The sequence below is a fragment of the Bacillus rossius genome, chromosome 1, assembly GCF_032445375.1.
Source record: "Bacillus rossius redtenbacheri isolate Brsri chromosome 1, Brsri_v3, whole genome shotgun sequence".
Taxonomy (NCBI): Eukaryota; Metazoa; Arthropoda; class Insecta; order Phasmatodea; family Bacillidae; genus Bacillus; species Bacillus rossius.
In genome coordinates this window covers 19,725,506-19,740,743 of record NC_086330.1, presented here as the reverse complement: position 1 = coordinate 19,740,743, position 15,238 = coordinate 19,725,506, and the positions used below count along the sequence as shown (strand labels likewise).

Sequence of the window (15,238 nt, the reverse complement as noted above, 5' to 3'; positions counted from 1 at the left end):
AATCACCATTTCAGTTTATTAATTACTAATTAGCATCACGTGAGCCTACTTTTCTCAATCCTTTGAGAAAGGGAATTATGTAGCGGCAGTGGAATGTGAACCGATGGCGCTATTGTGTATTTGTGCGTGTTGTCCGTTCCAACCTCACACTCACATCATACATAACAAACATGGCCGACATACGGTACGCAGTGAAAATTAGTTAGGCGCATCGTTTCTACGATACCATGCCCAATTTTTTTTCAGACTTACATTTACTAATATAAGTAACATATGCCATATTGTGAATTGTGACAGCTTTAAAAATGCATTTATTTTCTTAACTAAATATTTTGTGCGAAGAAATCACGTGTGTGATTTGGCTGTGGCCATGGTAAATAGTGTGACAATAATACCATTCACTACGTTAACTTAACAGGATAAATTGTACAGTAAGTAAATGAATTGAAAGGGGTAAATACTGTAAATAGTAATAATGGGTAGTTATATATGTACGAGCATAATTCACGAAACAAGCAAATATTATTAGGCGAGTGTATCTATGTACACTCAGAGATGTTGACATTCCCTACCTTCCACGGTCATATTCTTTAAAAGAGATTTCAGCCGTTTGTAGTTTCAATTCAAGAACTTATTAAGGTTTAAACTTTAAATGTATTTTCTTTTCTTTCAAGTCGTATGAGTTTCAGCAACAAATTTTACAATAATCGGCAATCGGTTATAACCTAACCTGTTAATCGCCAATTACGATTAATCGGCATTGGGTCAATAATCGCAGTTGCCGATTAACCGGCTGCATAATCGGTGCATCACTGATGTATATATATATATATACACACACACACACACATTTTATAGTTCTAACTGCATTGCACGCAAACGCGATACAGAAAACCGACTTAAATAACCTTAATTTTATTGTGAATAGCAGCGCAATATTTTAGTTTCACAGATTACCGTTTGTTTTTGGGGTTAGGAAATTAGTAAACACTAGGTACGTTCAACAAATGAGCGACAAAAGCATAGAGCTACATTGCGGCCATCTTTTTTTCTAGTTAAAGTGCTAACAAATTAGACTGAAGTAGATATTCGTAATTTTTTTTTGTAGTTGCCAAATATAAGCTACGTGTGTTGTAAACTTAAATTAATGCATATTTATATTTTAGTTGTCATTTAACAGTAAATAATTTGATTGCTTGTGTTATTATCACGCACGCACACGTTTGCAAACATGGCCGCTTCAATGTTTTCACATTTCACTTTCTTTCCCGTGAAAATATTCATGCGCGTAAATAAACGTCTCTCTTTAACCGTTTACATTTGTTTGGGTCGTACATTACGTTTGCCGTTAACCAAGTTTCCGCGCGAGCCTAGGCGTATTTTAATTGTGTTTCATGTTATTTACAAGATTCATAGATCGTGTTGATTGTTTACATGGCTCGCCATCGTCACCGTTTATTAGGTAATCTTGAAACACGGTAAGAAGATGCATAAAATAAAGAATGTTCTTTATTGTATGAGGTTAGGCCGTTAATAATAAGAAATGGTTTATTTAAAAATATTAGGTAAACCTAAAATTTACTGAAAATTTTAATATTACTTGAAATTTTAATACTTACTTCTAAAAACAGGATTGTAGCGTTTATTCGCCGATAAACCATTTTGTCGCTTTTATTCGCGCCTATATCGTTTTTACGATTTTCCAGTGCCTCTAGTTACAGTACTTCTTTGCTGTCGTTATTTTTTTTAAGTTAGACGAACGGTTGCGCGAGTTATGTTATTTACATTTTAAATGCTGATGAAACGCCTGTATATTTTGATATTCCTTCAAATTATTCAGTGGATGCTGTTGGAACTAAAACAGTTAATGTGAAGACAAGTGGCAATGAGAAAATGAGGATAACAGTGATGCTTACAGTGTTAGCTGATGGTAGAAAATTGTTCCCTTCTGTCATTCTTAGCCGTAAAACTATGCCAAAAGAAAAATTGCCTTCTGGGTAATAGTGAGATGTCAAGAAAAAGGTTGGATGACGAGTTGATGCAAGACTGGTTAAAGGCAGTTTGGGATAGAAGGCCTGGGGCACTTTTAAAGAAGAAAGATGTTAGTGTTAGATGCATTCAAAGGACTAACGCCAGAGGTGAAATCATGTATTAAAGGTATGAACACCGACCTTGTTATTATTCCTGGAGGCATGACTTCAAAGCTGCAGGTATTAGATGTGTGTGTCAACAAACCATTTAAAGACTGTCTAAAAGTGCTGTACTCTGAATGGCTCTTGGCATGCAACCATGCTCTAACACCAACAGGCAAAATCAGAAAACCAAGTATAGCAGTCTTGTGTCAGTGGATTAAGGCTGCATGGGAGACAATCTCATCGGAAGTGATCATCAAAAGCTTCAAGAAATGTTGCATTTCTAATGCATTGGATGGCAGTGAAGATGACAACAATGATGATGATGCATCAGCATAATGAAACTCTATAACAGTTTCCAACAGTTACAGTAGCAGCCATTTAGGATTTATTTCTGTTTGTACATAAACTGTTAACAGTATTTCAAAAGTGGTGGTTGAAATCCTTTGTAACATTCATATTTTCAATTTTATATCTAATTTGTTGGCATGTGTTTAATACAATAATTTTTTTTTCCTGAAAACATGAGGCTGTAGTTTGGAGGTCGTCTTATATTCGGGTATACAGTAGAACCTCGATGATACGTTCCCGTTTCATACATTTTCCCGTGTCATACGCCGATTAATTTTGTTCCCGCCGAAAGTACTATATTTACGATGATTTACTTTTCCGGAACATACACTTATAAAATCAATAATTTCCCGTTTCATACGTTTTTACGAAGCGGAAAAGTCCTAAAATTTACAAATGTTTTATTTATTCCTCATAAACTCCGTTTTAATGCTTTTATTTTGAAAAAGTTCATTGTTTACCTTTGCAAACGTAAGAAATAACTTTATCGCACCATAGATATGGATAGTATCAGGAAGACTGTGCACTTCGCTAGTAGCATCTATGGCCAGTACAAAGCGAGACTAGTGGCGCAAACTAGCAATGATTATGAAAATGGTGCACGCGCTTTACCAAGGCACGGATCTCATATTTTGTGCATTCCTTAATCTTTGAACTGAATATACCCGTTTGTTATTGTTTTCTTACGATCGGATTGTTTTGTTGTTTACGTTTCTCAAGTTAAAATTTTATTGAAAAATGTTATATTGCATAAAGTTGATGTAAAATGAAACAAGCAAGCAAAAATTTCTGTTTTTCTTTTTACAATAGCCTAATTTTTTTATTTCTAATTTAGGCTTGGCGACTTTTCCCCACCTCCAAGAAAGGACTGCTTTACTTGATTATGGACTGTATTTTACATTTTTGGTGGTTTTATTATATGTATATATAATGATGAATTCATATCTTTCATTAATATAATGCAATTATTTACACATTATGTATGTATTTAAGTTTAATCTGACATTGTGCTGGTATGCTAGATTGAAAAAAAAATATATTGCCATTCCCTTTTCATACACTTTCCCGCATCATACACCATTTTTGTGCCCTCCGTTGAAAAGTGTATAACAGGGGTTCTACTGTATACGGTACATAAAGAACTCAAAATATCACCGAACTATAGTGTAACATTCAACTTCTGACTACTTGCATTACACTGTAGTTTATTAATAAAGTATATCTATATTTGGTAATGGTATTGTGTTTTTAACAGATGATGAGGACTGACGAAAAATCAGAAAAAGAATATATACAAACATTTTTCATTATTTCCATGCAATTTTTGGACCCACTGTCATTGAAATTGATTCAAGTTTGTTTTTAAAAAGCAATTTTGCAGCATTACAAGTTTTCGGAAGTGAATTCTCATATGTGCGTTTTCTTAAATTACTGAAATTCAAATAAAAAATTTGCATTATTGCAAATGCGACAAATGCACGTTACCTATCAACTGATTCTATGATAGAAAAAATAAGACCCGAGATGTTGAAACATTTTGATGTATAAATTTGTTTCTATTGTAGATCCCGTGTAATGTTTTAAGAAATGGCCCAATCAACTTGTGAAAATAATTGTATTTAGCACCAAATTTTGTGTTTAAACAAAAATATTGGAATCTGACAAAAAAAAACCTTAAAAACCACAGAATTTCACACTGCAACATTATTTGGGGTTCCTCGCAGGAAAACATTTTCACGTCACTGAACGTGACGGAACGGCAACTCACAGCTTGCTGCGGCCCAGGCTTTGCAGGAGCCTGGGGTCCACCTGGCTTCCCGACAGGAGCGGGCCCGGGCTTTGGGGCAGCAGGCTTGGCCCCCGGCACAGTCTTGCTGGCGGCGGCCTTGGCAGCTGCCACCGCCATGTCGGCCAAGTGGTCGGAAACAAACTTCAAGGCCTTCTCTGTGTGCGAGACAATCCTCTGAACAGCCTGCAACTCTTCCTCCTTCGGATAGATCTCCGTGTGGCGCAGTATCACATGCCTGTCGTCAGTCGAGTCTGGCCTCCTCATGTTCTGACGGGGGAAGAACTGGAACAAACATTACAGTGAAATTTTGTAATTAATACAAAAATTCAAAGGGCCTAATAAAAAAACACCGTAACTATTTCCAGTTAAATATAAGCTCTTGGATGTAATAGAAGTATAGTCTGTGGCATGTGTGCGGTCTGTTTGCCGTTCTTAAGACAAATATGATTGTTTGATATTTCTTAGAAATGCTTTTTGTCACTAGAAATATTGATAAAAGATATTCCATGAAGACAATTTGAAATTAATTTCTTTTGAACTAAATAAAATTTTTGAAGAGTTAAAATAGTTAAGTATATCTGTATTAGAACACACTAACTTTTACATCTAATGAGCTCCATTTTCAGCAAATTTTATCTTGAAAGTAAGCCTTAAAAAAAAGCATCCAGAAAATTTTTAAAAATTTCAGTAACTTACTTCCAAGGAATGGAATCTTCAGTTATGACTTATTTACACCCAATAAATTGTTTAAGAAAATATTTTTCCAATAAATTACAAGTTTACAAAACTACTACTACTATTACTATATTTAGTCATTTGACAATGCTTTTATTTGCTTATCAATTAATTATACCTACTAGCCCAACCCCCTTCCTCTACTGCTAGGCTCAGTTAGGAAGGGGAGCAGTTATTAAAATGTATTGGTAACAAACCTATAAGAAAATAACTGCTTAACTGTACAAAAATGTACACTTGAACAACTTACCATCATGGGTGGAACTCCAGGTGGAGGAAAACCTCTAGGTGGTGGTGGCATTGGTGGCATTGCGCGTGGGTCCCTGCCAACCCTACGACACCACTCGAAATATTCCATCTCCTCTTCGTACCTTCGCCTCTCTTCCCACCATATGCGCTCTTCTTCTTCAATCATCCTTAAAAAAACCATCCCTTCATGCTGTTATGTTCTTAATGCCACATTATCTGATTTCCAAACTACAACCAATCATTCAGAAATTGGGGATCATTGTTATATAAAATATTTAAAGAGAACTTCTAAAATATATTTTATTTTTTGAAATATAACTGTCTTAGTAATGCTAAAACCTAGGGACAAGATTAAATGTGAATTGCGACAAAAAAATACAGAATAGCATGTCAACACATGTAACACCAAAATTCATGTTGATACACCACAAAGCAACGTAATGCAATTAAAATTACAAAACTAACTGCATTTTCAATCGAAACTTGACTAATGCATACCTGCCAACTTTGGCCAGTCAAAAAGCGGGAGGTTTTTTAGTGGAGTAAACAATGCTTGTTGCCCCCAATAAAACGCGGAAGGGGGGGGGGGGGGTGAAATTTTGTTTATTTTGACGGAAAAATCACGACACAAAGTAAAAAATGCAGCATGTTCACCTTTCCTCGATTGCAAAATGCACGGAAATTCGTCACTAAATCTCTTCTTGTACACAAGATACTTCACTGTAGGCCATTTCTATTAAATCCCTATTGCGGAGTAGGCCTACAACTAAACGCGTACAAAATTCTCATCTCGCAACTGCTTCCACAAAATAATATTTTTTTTTTGAATACACCGTTGAATTAATTCGAAGACTACTATAATGCTACCTCTACACTTATTCTGTGAGCACAGAAGCGAACAAAGGTGAATTTGTTCGGGGACGAACAAACAATTCACACATAGCCGGCTAACAAACCGAAGCGAATTTGGGCACGAATGTAAACAGTGGTATCATAAACTCATTATTAATCCAGTCCGTCTTTATTTCAAAACACCACCGAAAACACAGTTTACAATATTGACAAAACACGCCATTTTGGAAAACAAACCTTTTTCTGGTTGGCTAACAAACACCAATGACGAACGTGTACCAAAACAGCTCCCATAATTATCGTAAATAACTACATTTCTTTCTTAGCTGTACGCTTAACCAAGAGTTTTAGCCGACAATTGTGGGCATTTAGGCTATTAAAATAACTACACATTATGGTACGAACCGTAGTTACTATACAATTGTACGGAATAATGGTACAAACATATTAATTCTATAAATTTATTGGATTAAAAACTTAAAGAGAAACAGAACCAAAAAACGGGAGATTTTAATGACAAATCGGGAGGGCGGGAGAAAGGGTATAAAATCGTGAGTCTCCCGCCTAAAGCGGGAGGGTTGGCAGGTATGCTAATGACAAACGCCTAATCTTTAAAATACATATTACATTCAACGAAACTACGTTCAACAGCAATTTATAAAAAAAATATTACATTTTTCCCCCAAATCTTGTACTACTTTTACTCATTTTTACATTACAATCTTAGAACACTTTAGAAATGCAGAAATTCTTAACAGATTGATTTTATTTGTTCCCAAAAGTTAGATATGCTAGTTACAAATCATTATATTGATAAAGAAAGGGGCATGTGTATCAGTGAAAAACACATTGTTTTGGAGAAATAAGTGTTATTGAACATTTAAGTAGCATATTTGTTTAGTAATATGCTTGCTATCTTTTTTATGAAGCACATGTAAAAATTAACACAGAAATCTTTTGTTTTAAAAATAAATTTGGGCTGAAAATAAATCCATAAAATTGTATGTCCCCTAATACAGCAAACAAACTGTTCATTTTTTGTTACATTTCTGTACATTTAACATTATTATTTTCCTGTTTTAGTTGACTTTTTATTTATTGGCTATTTAGTATGTTAATATACGCAGATGTACCAAATGAGTCAAATAATACACAAATTTTGCATTTTATTATTTTTACAAATTTTTAATGAGACTACTTCCAAAAAAAACCAAAAACTTAGTTGATATTTTTTTAATGTAATTAATAGTTCAGTTTACAAGTAAACCAGTCTGGATTTAAGTTTAAGTGCCATGCAACTCTAACATTTTTCAAGTTAAGAATTTTGTTAGGTTTTATAAACATGGTTTCCCAATGAAGCTCTAAAAATCATATGGTAAAGCTATTGCTCTGGTCTGTCACTATGGTTTACTACAGCATGGTTCGTATCCTCATGACCAATTAAAAATTAAGGAGTCTTGAAGGACTCCTTTACTTAATTGCCTTCACCACTATCAAGAAGTAGAAAACCATTTGTAATATAACAAATGTACCTAAGAAAAATGTTACATAAGTAAATCCTCAAAAACTATTTTAGTTGGTTCTTTCAATTTTCATAGATAAGCCCCTATTGTCAAAAATTATCTCTGGGACACAATCTGACCCAAGCAGTGTCCATCTGAAATTTATACCCTTAACATTTACATTTATTTTGTAAGTTCAAAGTAAGACAAGACACACCTTTTTAGCTTAAAGGTGAGAGACAAAACTATGAAAAAAGGAATTCAATTCAATTTTTTATTTATAAAATATAATTACGTGGCCCGAAATTTGCCATTGTACTGGGCATGAGCAAAGCATTGTTTGTTGCAAAGTCAGAAACACAATAACATTAAAATACTCACCTTTATCCATAACTTGCAAGCTATCAGTCTTTATTAAGAAGTTTTAAAGAATTCTTGGTATAAATTTAAGGACTTAATCAAAGACTCTGTAAGGCAATGAATGCATAGTGGACAATCAAAGTTTCAAAACAATAATAAAAAAAAAACATTAGGTACTTCCAAGGGGCAGGCATATTAATTTTTTATGGTAACTTATTTTAACAGGTTTAACCTTCCACTGAATTATTTGTTATCCAACAGCTCCATCAATGGTAAATTTTGAGCATTCTAAAGACTCTCAGAAAGAAACAGCGAGATCAAAGTTCTTTAACATATGTATAAAATAGTGATGTATCAGTTCTACTTTCCACCGGCACTTTGTCAGTTACGGTTCTTAAAAATTGGTTAAAAATAACGTCCACACAATTTTAAGTCACACCAAAGATACATATGTCCTAATAAATGCTGTCTATTTCTTTAATATAACTTATCAGCACCCCCCTTTACCATAATCCAACCATTAACAAGTCCCCTAGCCACTAGGTAGAACATTTGCTGTAAGACTCACTAGATGGCTGGAGCAGCACTGTACCATCCCGTGATGCAGCAATATCAAGTGATACCCATCAACAATTTTTTTTTTTTTTTTTTGCTGGGCCAGCATTTAATTCAGGCAAACAAATCAAAAAAACCTTGAAATAAATTAAAATATTTGTGTCGATTTATGTTTACGTTTCGGATACTTCCTGGCTGGGCTGATCTGTCCACCTGGGCGGGCTAGCACAAGGGAGTGAAGGATTGAAAGCGGAGTCTGGACACTGGGTGTTATAACCCCCCCCCCCCCCCCCTGAAATGCAATGACTTTTAGGTCTTTACTTTCCACAGAGTGCTGATACCATCTATTCATTGGCTTAAAATGAAATTGTGATGGTATCGGTTGCCGGCCATTGGCAATCTACAACTACATTTTAACGAAAGTCTTATAATATCAAGCTTTTTGTGGTACCTAAGGTACCAGGATTATATTTACATTCCAGTTCATTTGCTGAGAATCTATGAAACCGAGAACTGGGACTGAGTCATCACTAGAATGAAACCAATTATAAAACATTACAACTTACAACATTAACCAGCATAATGTACTCACCTTTCTTCATCACGTCTGCGCCAATACTCGTCTCTCATTTGTTGACGACGCAACTTCTCTTCCTGAATTTTCCGCAGCCGTGTCGATGGCTTAACATCAACAACCAAATCTGGATTCACTTTTTTCTTGAATTGCAAACGATGGCGACGACCCTTCATATGCATTTCCTTCGCATTTGGATCATTGAAGCGGCATTCACATAATTTACAATTGAAACTTATCACCTTACCTAAAAAGAATTAATAGTAAGTTTAATTATGTGCACAATAATGCTTGGAACTACAGTAGATTTCTTCAGATATAAATTTAAAATAAACAGCAACAAAATGAATTACAATTCTGTACAACAATTTTTTTTCAATAACCTTAAAATAAGAAAAAAATAATAAACAAATCAATTTTAATAAGAAAAAAAATGGGGTAGTCTTAAATTTTCTATCACTACATAATGTCTATTCGTTAGGATAGAGTCATTATGAAAATGAAAGAGAGCAATGCAAGCTTGATATCAAACATCTACCACTGATGGCTATTTTTTTGTGGACAGCCACTATGAAATTGAAATAAAGCTTAATTTCAGCTCTCTTCAGCTCATAATCATGAAATTATTGTATTGTAATTGATTCTACAACAAAAGCACGAGAGCTTCGTTGAGGGTCGGCGCACAATTCTCTCAGATGCTCACAATACCTCACATAGCACATGTTAGACAAGAGTGAGACACAAACACAACACAGTCTGGACTTGAAGAGTAACCCTTACAACTTTTTTTTTAATTAACATTTTTTTGAAAACGGCCAGGACCCATTTCCTTGAGGGGAGGTTTAACCACCGACCTTCAATTTCGTAACACTTCCTAAAGTGCACCACAAAATTTAATCTGAAAACTTGACCCCCCCCCCCCGCCCCCCAGGCACACAACTGAGACCCCACCAAAGAGGGTCTGAGGGTGCCGGAAGACCTCGAGAACATTTCAAAATCAACATACTTCAATTTTAACTGACTTTCGTAAAATTCGAGGCAAATGACCACCCATTGAATGCCCCTCCCCCCAAACAAATCCCAGGCAAACTTTAAACCATGTCTCAGCCTCTTGGATAGAAAACGTTCCAAATCAAAAGAGAATTGATTTTCAAAATTTTGCGGTTGACCTCCTAAAGAGGTAGGAGGGGAGTCAACCCCCGGGCAGATTTCTCACCAATCCCCGGCCTCTTGGACACACAAAAAGCATGGTTTATTACCTATAGCTAAAAAGTAGTGATCTTTTGCCCACAGCTCAAAAGTAGTGTTCTTTGCCCCTATGAACCTCTACCTCTCTTCAGGTTAATCATGAAAGCATTGTATTATCATCCAGAATACATTATACTTGCAAAGTTTTAGATGAATACAGCAATTAGAAGTATATTAAAATCGACCTTCAAGGTTTGGTTACAATTACAAGTAAAGCTAATAAAAGTTTTTTTAAAACAGTAAATAAAATCTAATTCTGCTAACTTGTAAAAACTATCTTAGCACAGCAAACCTTAAATTTATGGTTTTTTTTTAGATCTTATAATTTAAATATATTGCTTATGTCAATAACATTATTTTGTTGTGACTCAGAAATGTTGGTACTTAGGAATGTTATGCCCAAGCATTTAAATTTAATTTTAGGTTGTTTAATCTTAAAATGTTATTCAACGATAATTTAAATGTACTTCAAATTATTAAGACATTTATTGGTACTGTAAATTTATTTTAAAGGAGTGGTGTTTTATATTAAAATTTTCACCATCAAGCACACTTAACTGATTGGGAAACCAATTATTTTGATTGAACATACACTCTTAAGGGAAAAACATTTTTGATAAGTGCTGACTGATGAATAAATGAGGACATTTTTCAAGGGGGTGGTGTAAATATACTAATTTAAACAATTTATATTTTGTGTATTTAAATGATGATTTACAATCATAATAAAGTACTTATAATGAACTCACAATCAAAAATGTGGGATTGTAGTATATAAAGAGTAGTTATGTCAAGCTATGTATTAAAAAAATAGCAATTTTTATAACATTTTTTAAACAAACAAATATTCATTTTTGGTTTAGTTATATATAAATATTATCTGATGTATCAAATTACTGAACTGTAGCACAAACCCCAAATATGAATGACAAATGAACAGCATTAAAAAAACTCACCATCTTCATTCTTCATTTCTTCGATGTAATCCTGGCCAACTGGTTGTACATCTTTGTCAAGAATATTGGGAATCTCTGGTTCCATAGCTTCTTCTTTCACCTCCTTGGAATCAGAAGTGCTAGTGGCTGCATTAGCTCCAACAGTACCTAGATTACCAGCTACAACCATTCCACAACCCAATTTTTGCCAACTTGTAATAGAATTAAAGAAAACACAGGAAACAGTATTTTACTTCTTTAATAATGTCAAAATTAACGAATCTGCAAATTTAAGTTAAATGACATAAAATATACATATTTTCTAAACAAAAAAATATTTTTTTTTAAAAAACCTAACATTCAATTTAAAATCAAAATTTACAGTAGTTTTCTTTTGCTTCCTTAACTGCAGTTTATAGTGAAATGGCCTTGAAATAAGTTAAGAAATAGATTGAAATTGGGACATCAGAAACTGATTTTACTAGTACAAAAATTGTTAAGAAAATGAGTAACGCATGGTGTTGAGGTTTAGCGCTAGTAGTAATACATATTTCCAATCTTTCAAACTAATTGATTGTTTATAAATGCATTAACACTACATATCCCTAAACATTTTGCTATGGAGAAGCTGGACAAGTTTTCTTAATTTTCTCGCCATTATGATTTCCACAATGAACAAACAAAGTAATATATCATAGAGTAAAAAAAGGGGGATTAAAAAATAAAATTTATTTTTTATTTATTTATTGTTTGTACCATGCCCACAAACAGGTGAGTGACTTTGAAGGTGGGCACAACATATAAACAATTAAATAGTATGTGCAAAAAAAAAAATAAAAATATACGAAGGACAAACTACAGGCAGGTTCCACCTGCAGGCACACACAAGCAGGTAGGCCCTACATGCATGGAAGGACCATCTGCAGGTGGGCAGCACATACAGGCGGGTACCACAACCATGCATGCACCACAGACGGGACACACACAAGAAAAATTTTTTTGAACACATCTACAATATTATAACAAAAATAGCATACAAAACAATAAATTTTATAAGGGCTAAAGTTCTTTGAGCAGAAGAATATCAATAATGAACATATTTGTAAATGTATACTTTGGAATCTAGAATGACACCAAGATTTTTTTTATACAAAAAGGATTTTTGAGAGATTAAATTAGCTAATTTGTATTAATAATCAATTGGATGTAATTTCTCACTAAAGGATATGACCATTGTTTTATCTTTATTAAGTGTGACAAGATTTTATAAAAACCAAATATTGACTTTAATAATGTCTTTTTTGCAATAAAAATTGTTTGGTGAAGAAATAATATTGTAGATTTTTAGATCATCCGCAAAAAAGTATACCAACATAGTGGTTGAGTATTTCATTGTCAGTGAAACGAAGCATGCCCTTTTCAGCAGTTGTAAAGTAATGTTGCAGAAGAAAGCGTGAGAAATCTCACAACAGGCTGTAGACGTAGGCTATCGACAAAGTTTTTGATTCTTTACACGCACTGCCAAAATGTTTAAATTATAAAATTTAAAATTACTCGTAAACATATTTATGAAAAACCAAGAAAGACTGGTTTTTTACACACATATTCAACCACAGTGCAATTTTTTTAAATCCGAAATGAAAACATTCACATAAGATTCGCAGCACCTGTTACTAAACAAAAAATTGGCATAAAATGTGCTACCTAAATGTAGGTAAATAAGGTGATTTTCAATATTGTGGATGCATTCATTTCGCGACAGTAGTGTAATAACTTTGAATTGGCACGTGTTTCAAATGCAGAAAAAGTTTTTGTTTATGACAGTGCCTGTGAATGTTACACACCACCATTAACAGTTACAAGTCTGAACTGCTGAAAATGGGGAGTTTTCGAATGCATGTATAGTAACTTAGGTTAAATAGTTCTTTTATTTGAAGAGTCTGTTTAAAAAAACGTATGGGAAATGGACATACACTACCCCAACAAACTCAGATAACGGGAAAAATTAATTACCCACCCAAAGTTCCAAAATATCGGGATCATGCAGGATAAAATTTAATTGTCAGAAAAAGCTTTTTGCTGCATTAAATGCAATACCATTAAAAATAAAAGTTCACAGTCTGTAAACATTAAGAGTAGATTATTATTTAGAGGCAGAAACACTAAACGCTTTAACTGACCTGCTATAAAATTGATCTTGGGTGCAGATGTGACAGTCTTCTTGGCTGCTGCATTAGTAGTGACAGCAGTCTTCACGGTACTAATGGTCTTGACTGTTGATGCTGTTGCTGTAGTTGTCGTTGTGGTGCTTGCCTTCGTCGCACCCACAACAACAGGCTGAGTGGATGGTATTGGCTTGCCCAACTTAGTGTGCAAGTTCACCACCTTAGAAAAAATACAAGTATACATCCATCAATTTACACTATAGCAAGCAAACCTCACTGTAAATAATGAAATATTAAGCCAGCTTGTTGGAAAAATATTTAAATACATTCATCACACACACATTAACCAAATAAAATTTTAGTCATTGAAAATGATTACCTAAAACTTTTTAATCTTATGTTATTTATTAGCACATTCTTTCAAATTGTTTGGAAAATTTATTTCTCAGAGGTAACGTGCGGCAAAAAAGCCAACAGATATTTTTTTTTTGAGCTGTGCTGATATGAACCGGCAGAAGCAGATTTTGCTGATATTTAGTTGAATCAGCATTTCTGCAGATTAACGATATACTTGTTTGTTAGATATTATTGAAAAATGAAAGTCCCTGTTATAGCCTAAAAATCCACCAATACCCTTTTCACTTTTCGTATTACATACTTACTATGTACATGTGCCAGCCGTACACATCAAACTTAAACATCCTATGTTTTCATAACATTCTTAAATTTAATACATCGTAAATAAATATATCTCAAGCACGGTAAAGTTAGATATGAACAAAAGAATCAGCATTTCTGCAGATTAACGATATACTTGTTTGTTAGATATTATTGAAAAATGAAAGTCCCTGTTATAGCCTAAAAATCCACCAATACCCTTTTCACTTTTCGTATTACATACTTACTATGTACATGTGCCAGCCGTACACATCAAACTTAAACATCCTATGTTTTCATAACATTCTTAAATTTAATACATCGTAAATAAATATATCTCAAGCACGGTAAAGTTAGATATGAACAAAAGAATCAGCATTTCTGCAGATTAACGATATACTTGTTTGTTAGATATTATTGAAAAATGAAAGTCCCTGTTATAGCCTAAAAATCCACCAATACCCTTTTCACTTTTCGTATTACATACTTACTATGTACATGTGCCAGCCGTACACATCAAACTTAAACATCCTATGTTTTCATAACATTCTTAAATTTAATACATCGTAAATAAATATATCTCAAGCACTGTAAAGTTAGATATGAACAAAAACTGTATTAATTTTGGGCATGGCTACCACTGCGTACAATGAAAAACTGCTTGAACTGCAAAGAAATGTCCATAATATTGTGACGGAGACATTTTTTAATTAACGTAAGTAAAGTTTTAAAAATAGAATAAAAAAATTATAACTAAATAATATAGGACTTTACATAACATAAATTAAACTTTTACTGTTACCCACACAAAGCAATCACATTAGGGATGGGCCGGTCGAATACTCGAATCCCACGAAATCTCTAGTATTCGAAAGATTCGAAATTCGAAGTAAAAGATTCGGGATTTGAGGAAAAATATTAATGTAAATATAGTACAGTAGAATCTCGTTAAAGCGAGCACGGTAATAGCGAGAACATGGCTATAACGAGGTATTTTTGAGGAATTTACGGTGTGATCGCTTGAAGCGCGCTTTTGTTATTTGTCTGCTTTATCTCCACCCCTCTCGCTCGCCACTAGACATCTTGCCGTTGATGCCTGTCACATTCTTCAGCCTTGCAGTCGCCACCTAGGTG

The 15,238-nt window shown here is 33.9% G+C and overlaps 1 protein-coding gene across 7 annotated transcripts in view; it reads right to left on the bottom strand.

The window, feature by feature from the left end:
• Positions 1 to 15,238, bottom strand: part of LOC134532829 (zinc finger RNA-binding protein) — a 91,459-nt gene that overhangs the window by 18,753 nt on the left and 57,468 nt on the right. For 4 of the 7 annotated variants that reach the window (XM_063369748.1, XM_063369790.1, XM_063369768.1 and 1 more), the window contains 5 exons: positions 13,463 to 13,667; positions 11,304 to 11,462; positions 9,118 to 9,346; positions 5,258 to 5,423; positions 4,252 to 4,554 (listed from right to left, as the gene is read on the bottom strand). In XM_063369748.1, the coding sequence (XP_063225818.1) occupies positions 4,252 to 4,554; positions 5,258 to 5,423; positions 9,118 to 9,346; positions 11,304 to 11,462; positions 13,463 to 13,667 (1,062 nt within the window). The remainder of the gene's footprint in view (positions 1 to 4,251; positions 4,555 to 5,257; positions 5,424 to 9,117; positions 9,347 to 11,303; positions 11,463 to 13,462; positions 13,668 to 15,238) is intronic. The other 3 variants (XM_063369800.1, XM_063369757.1, XM_063369779.1) reach the window with 1 other exon arrangement.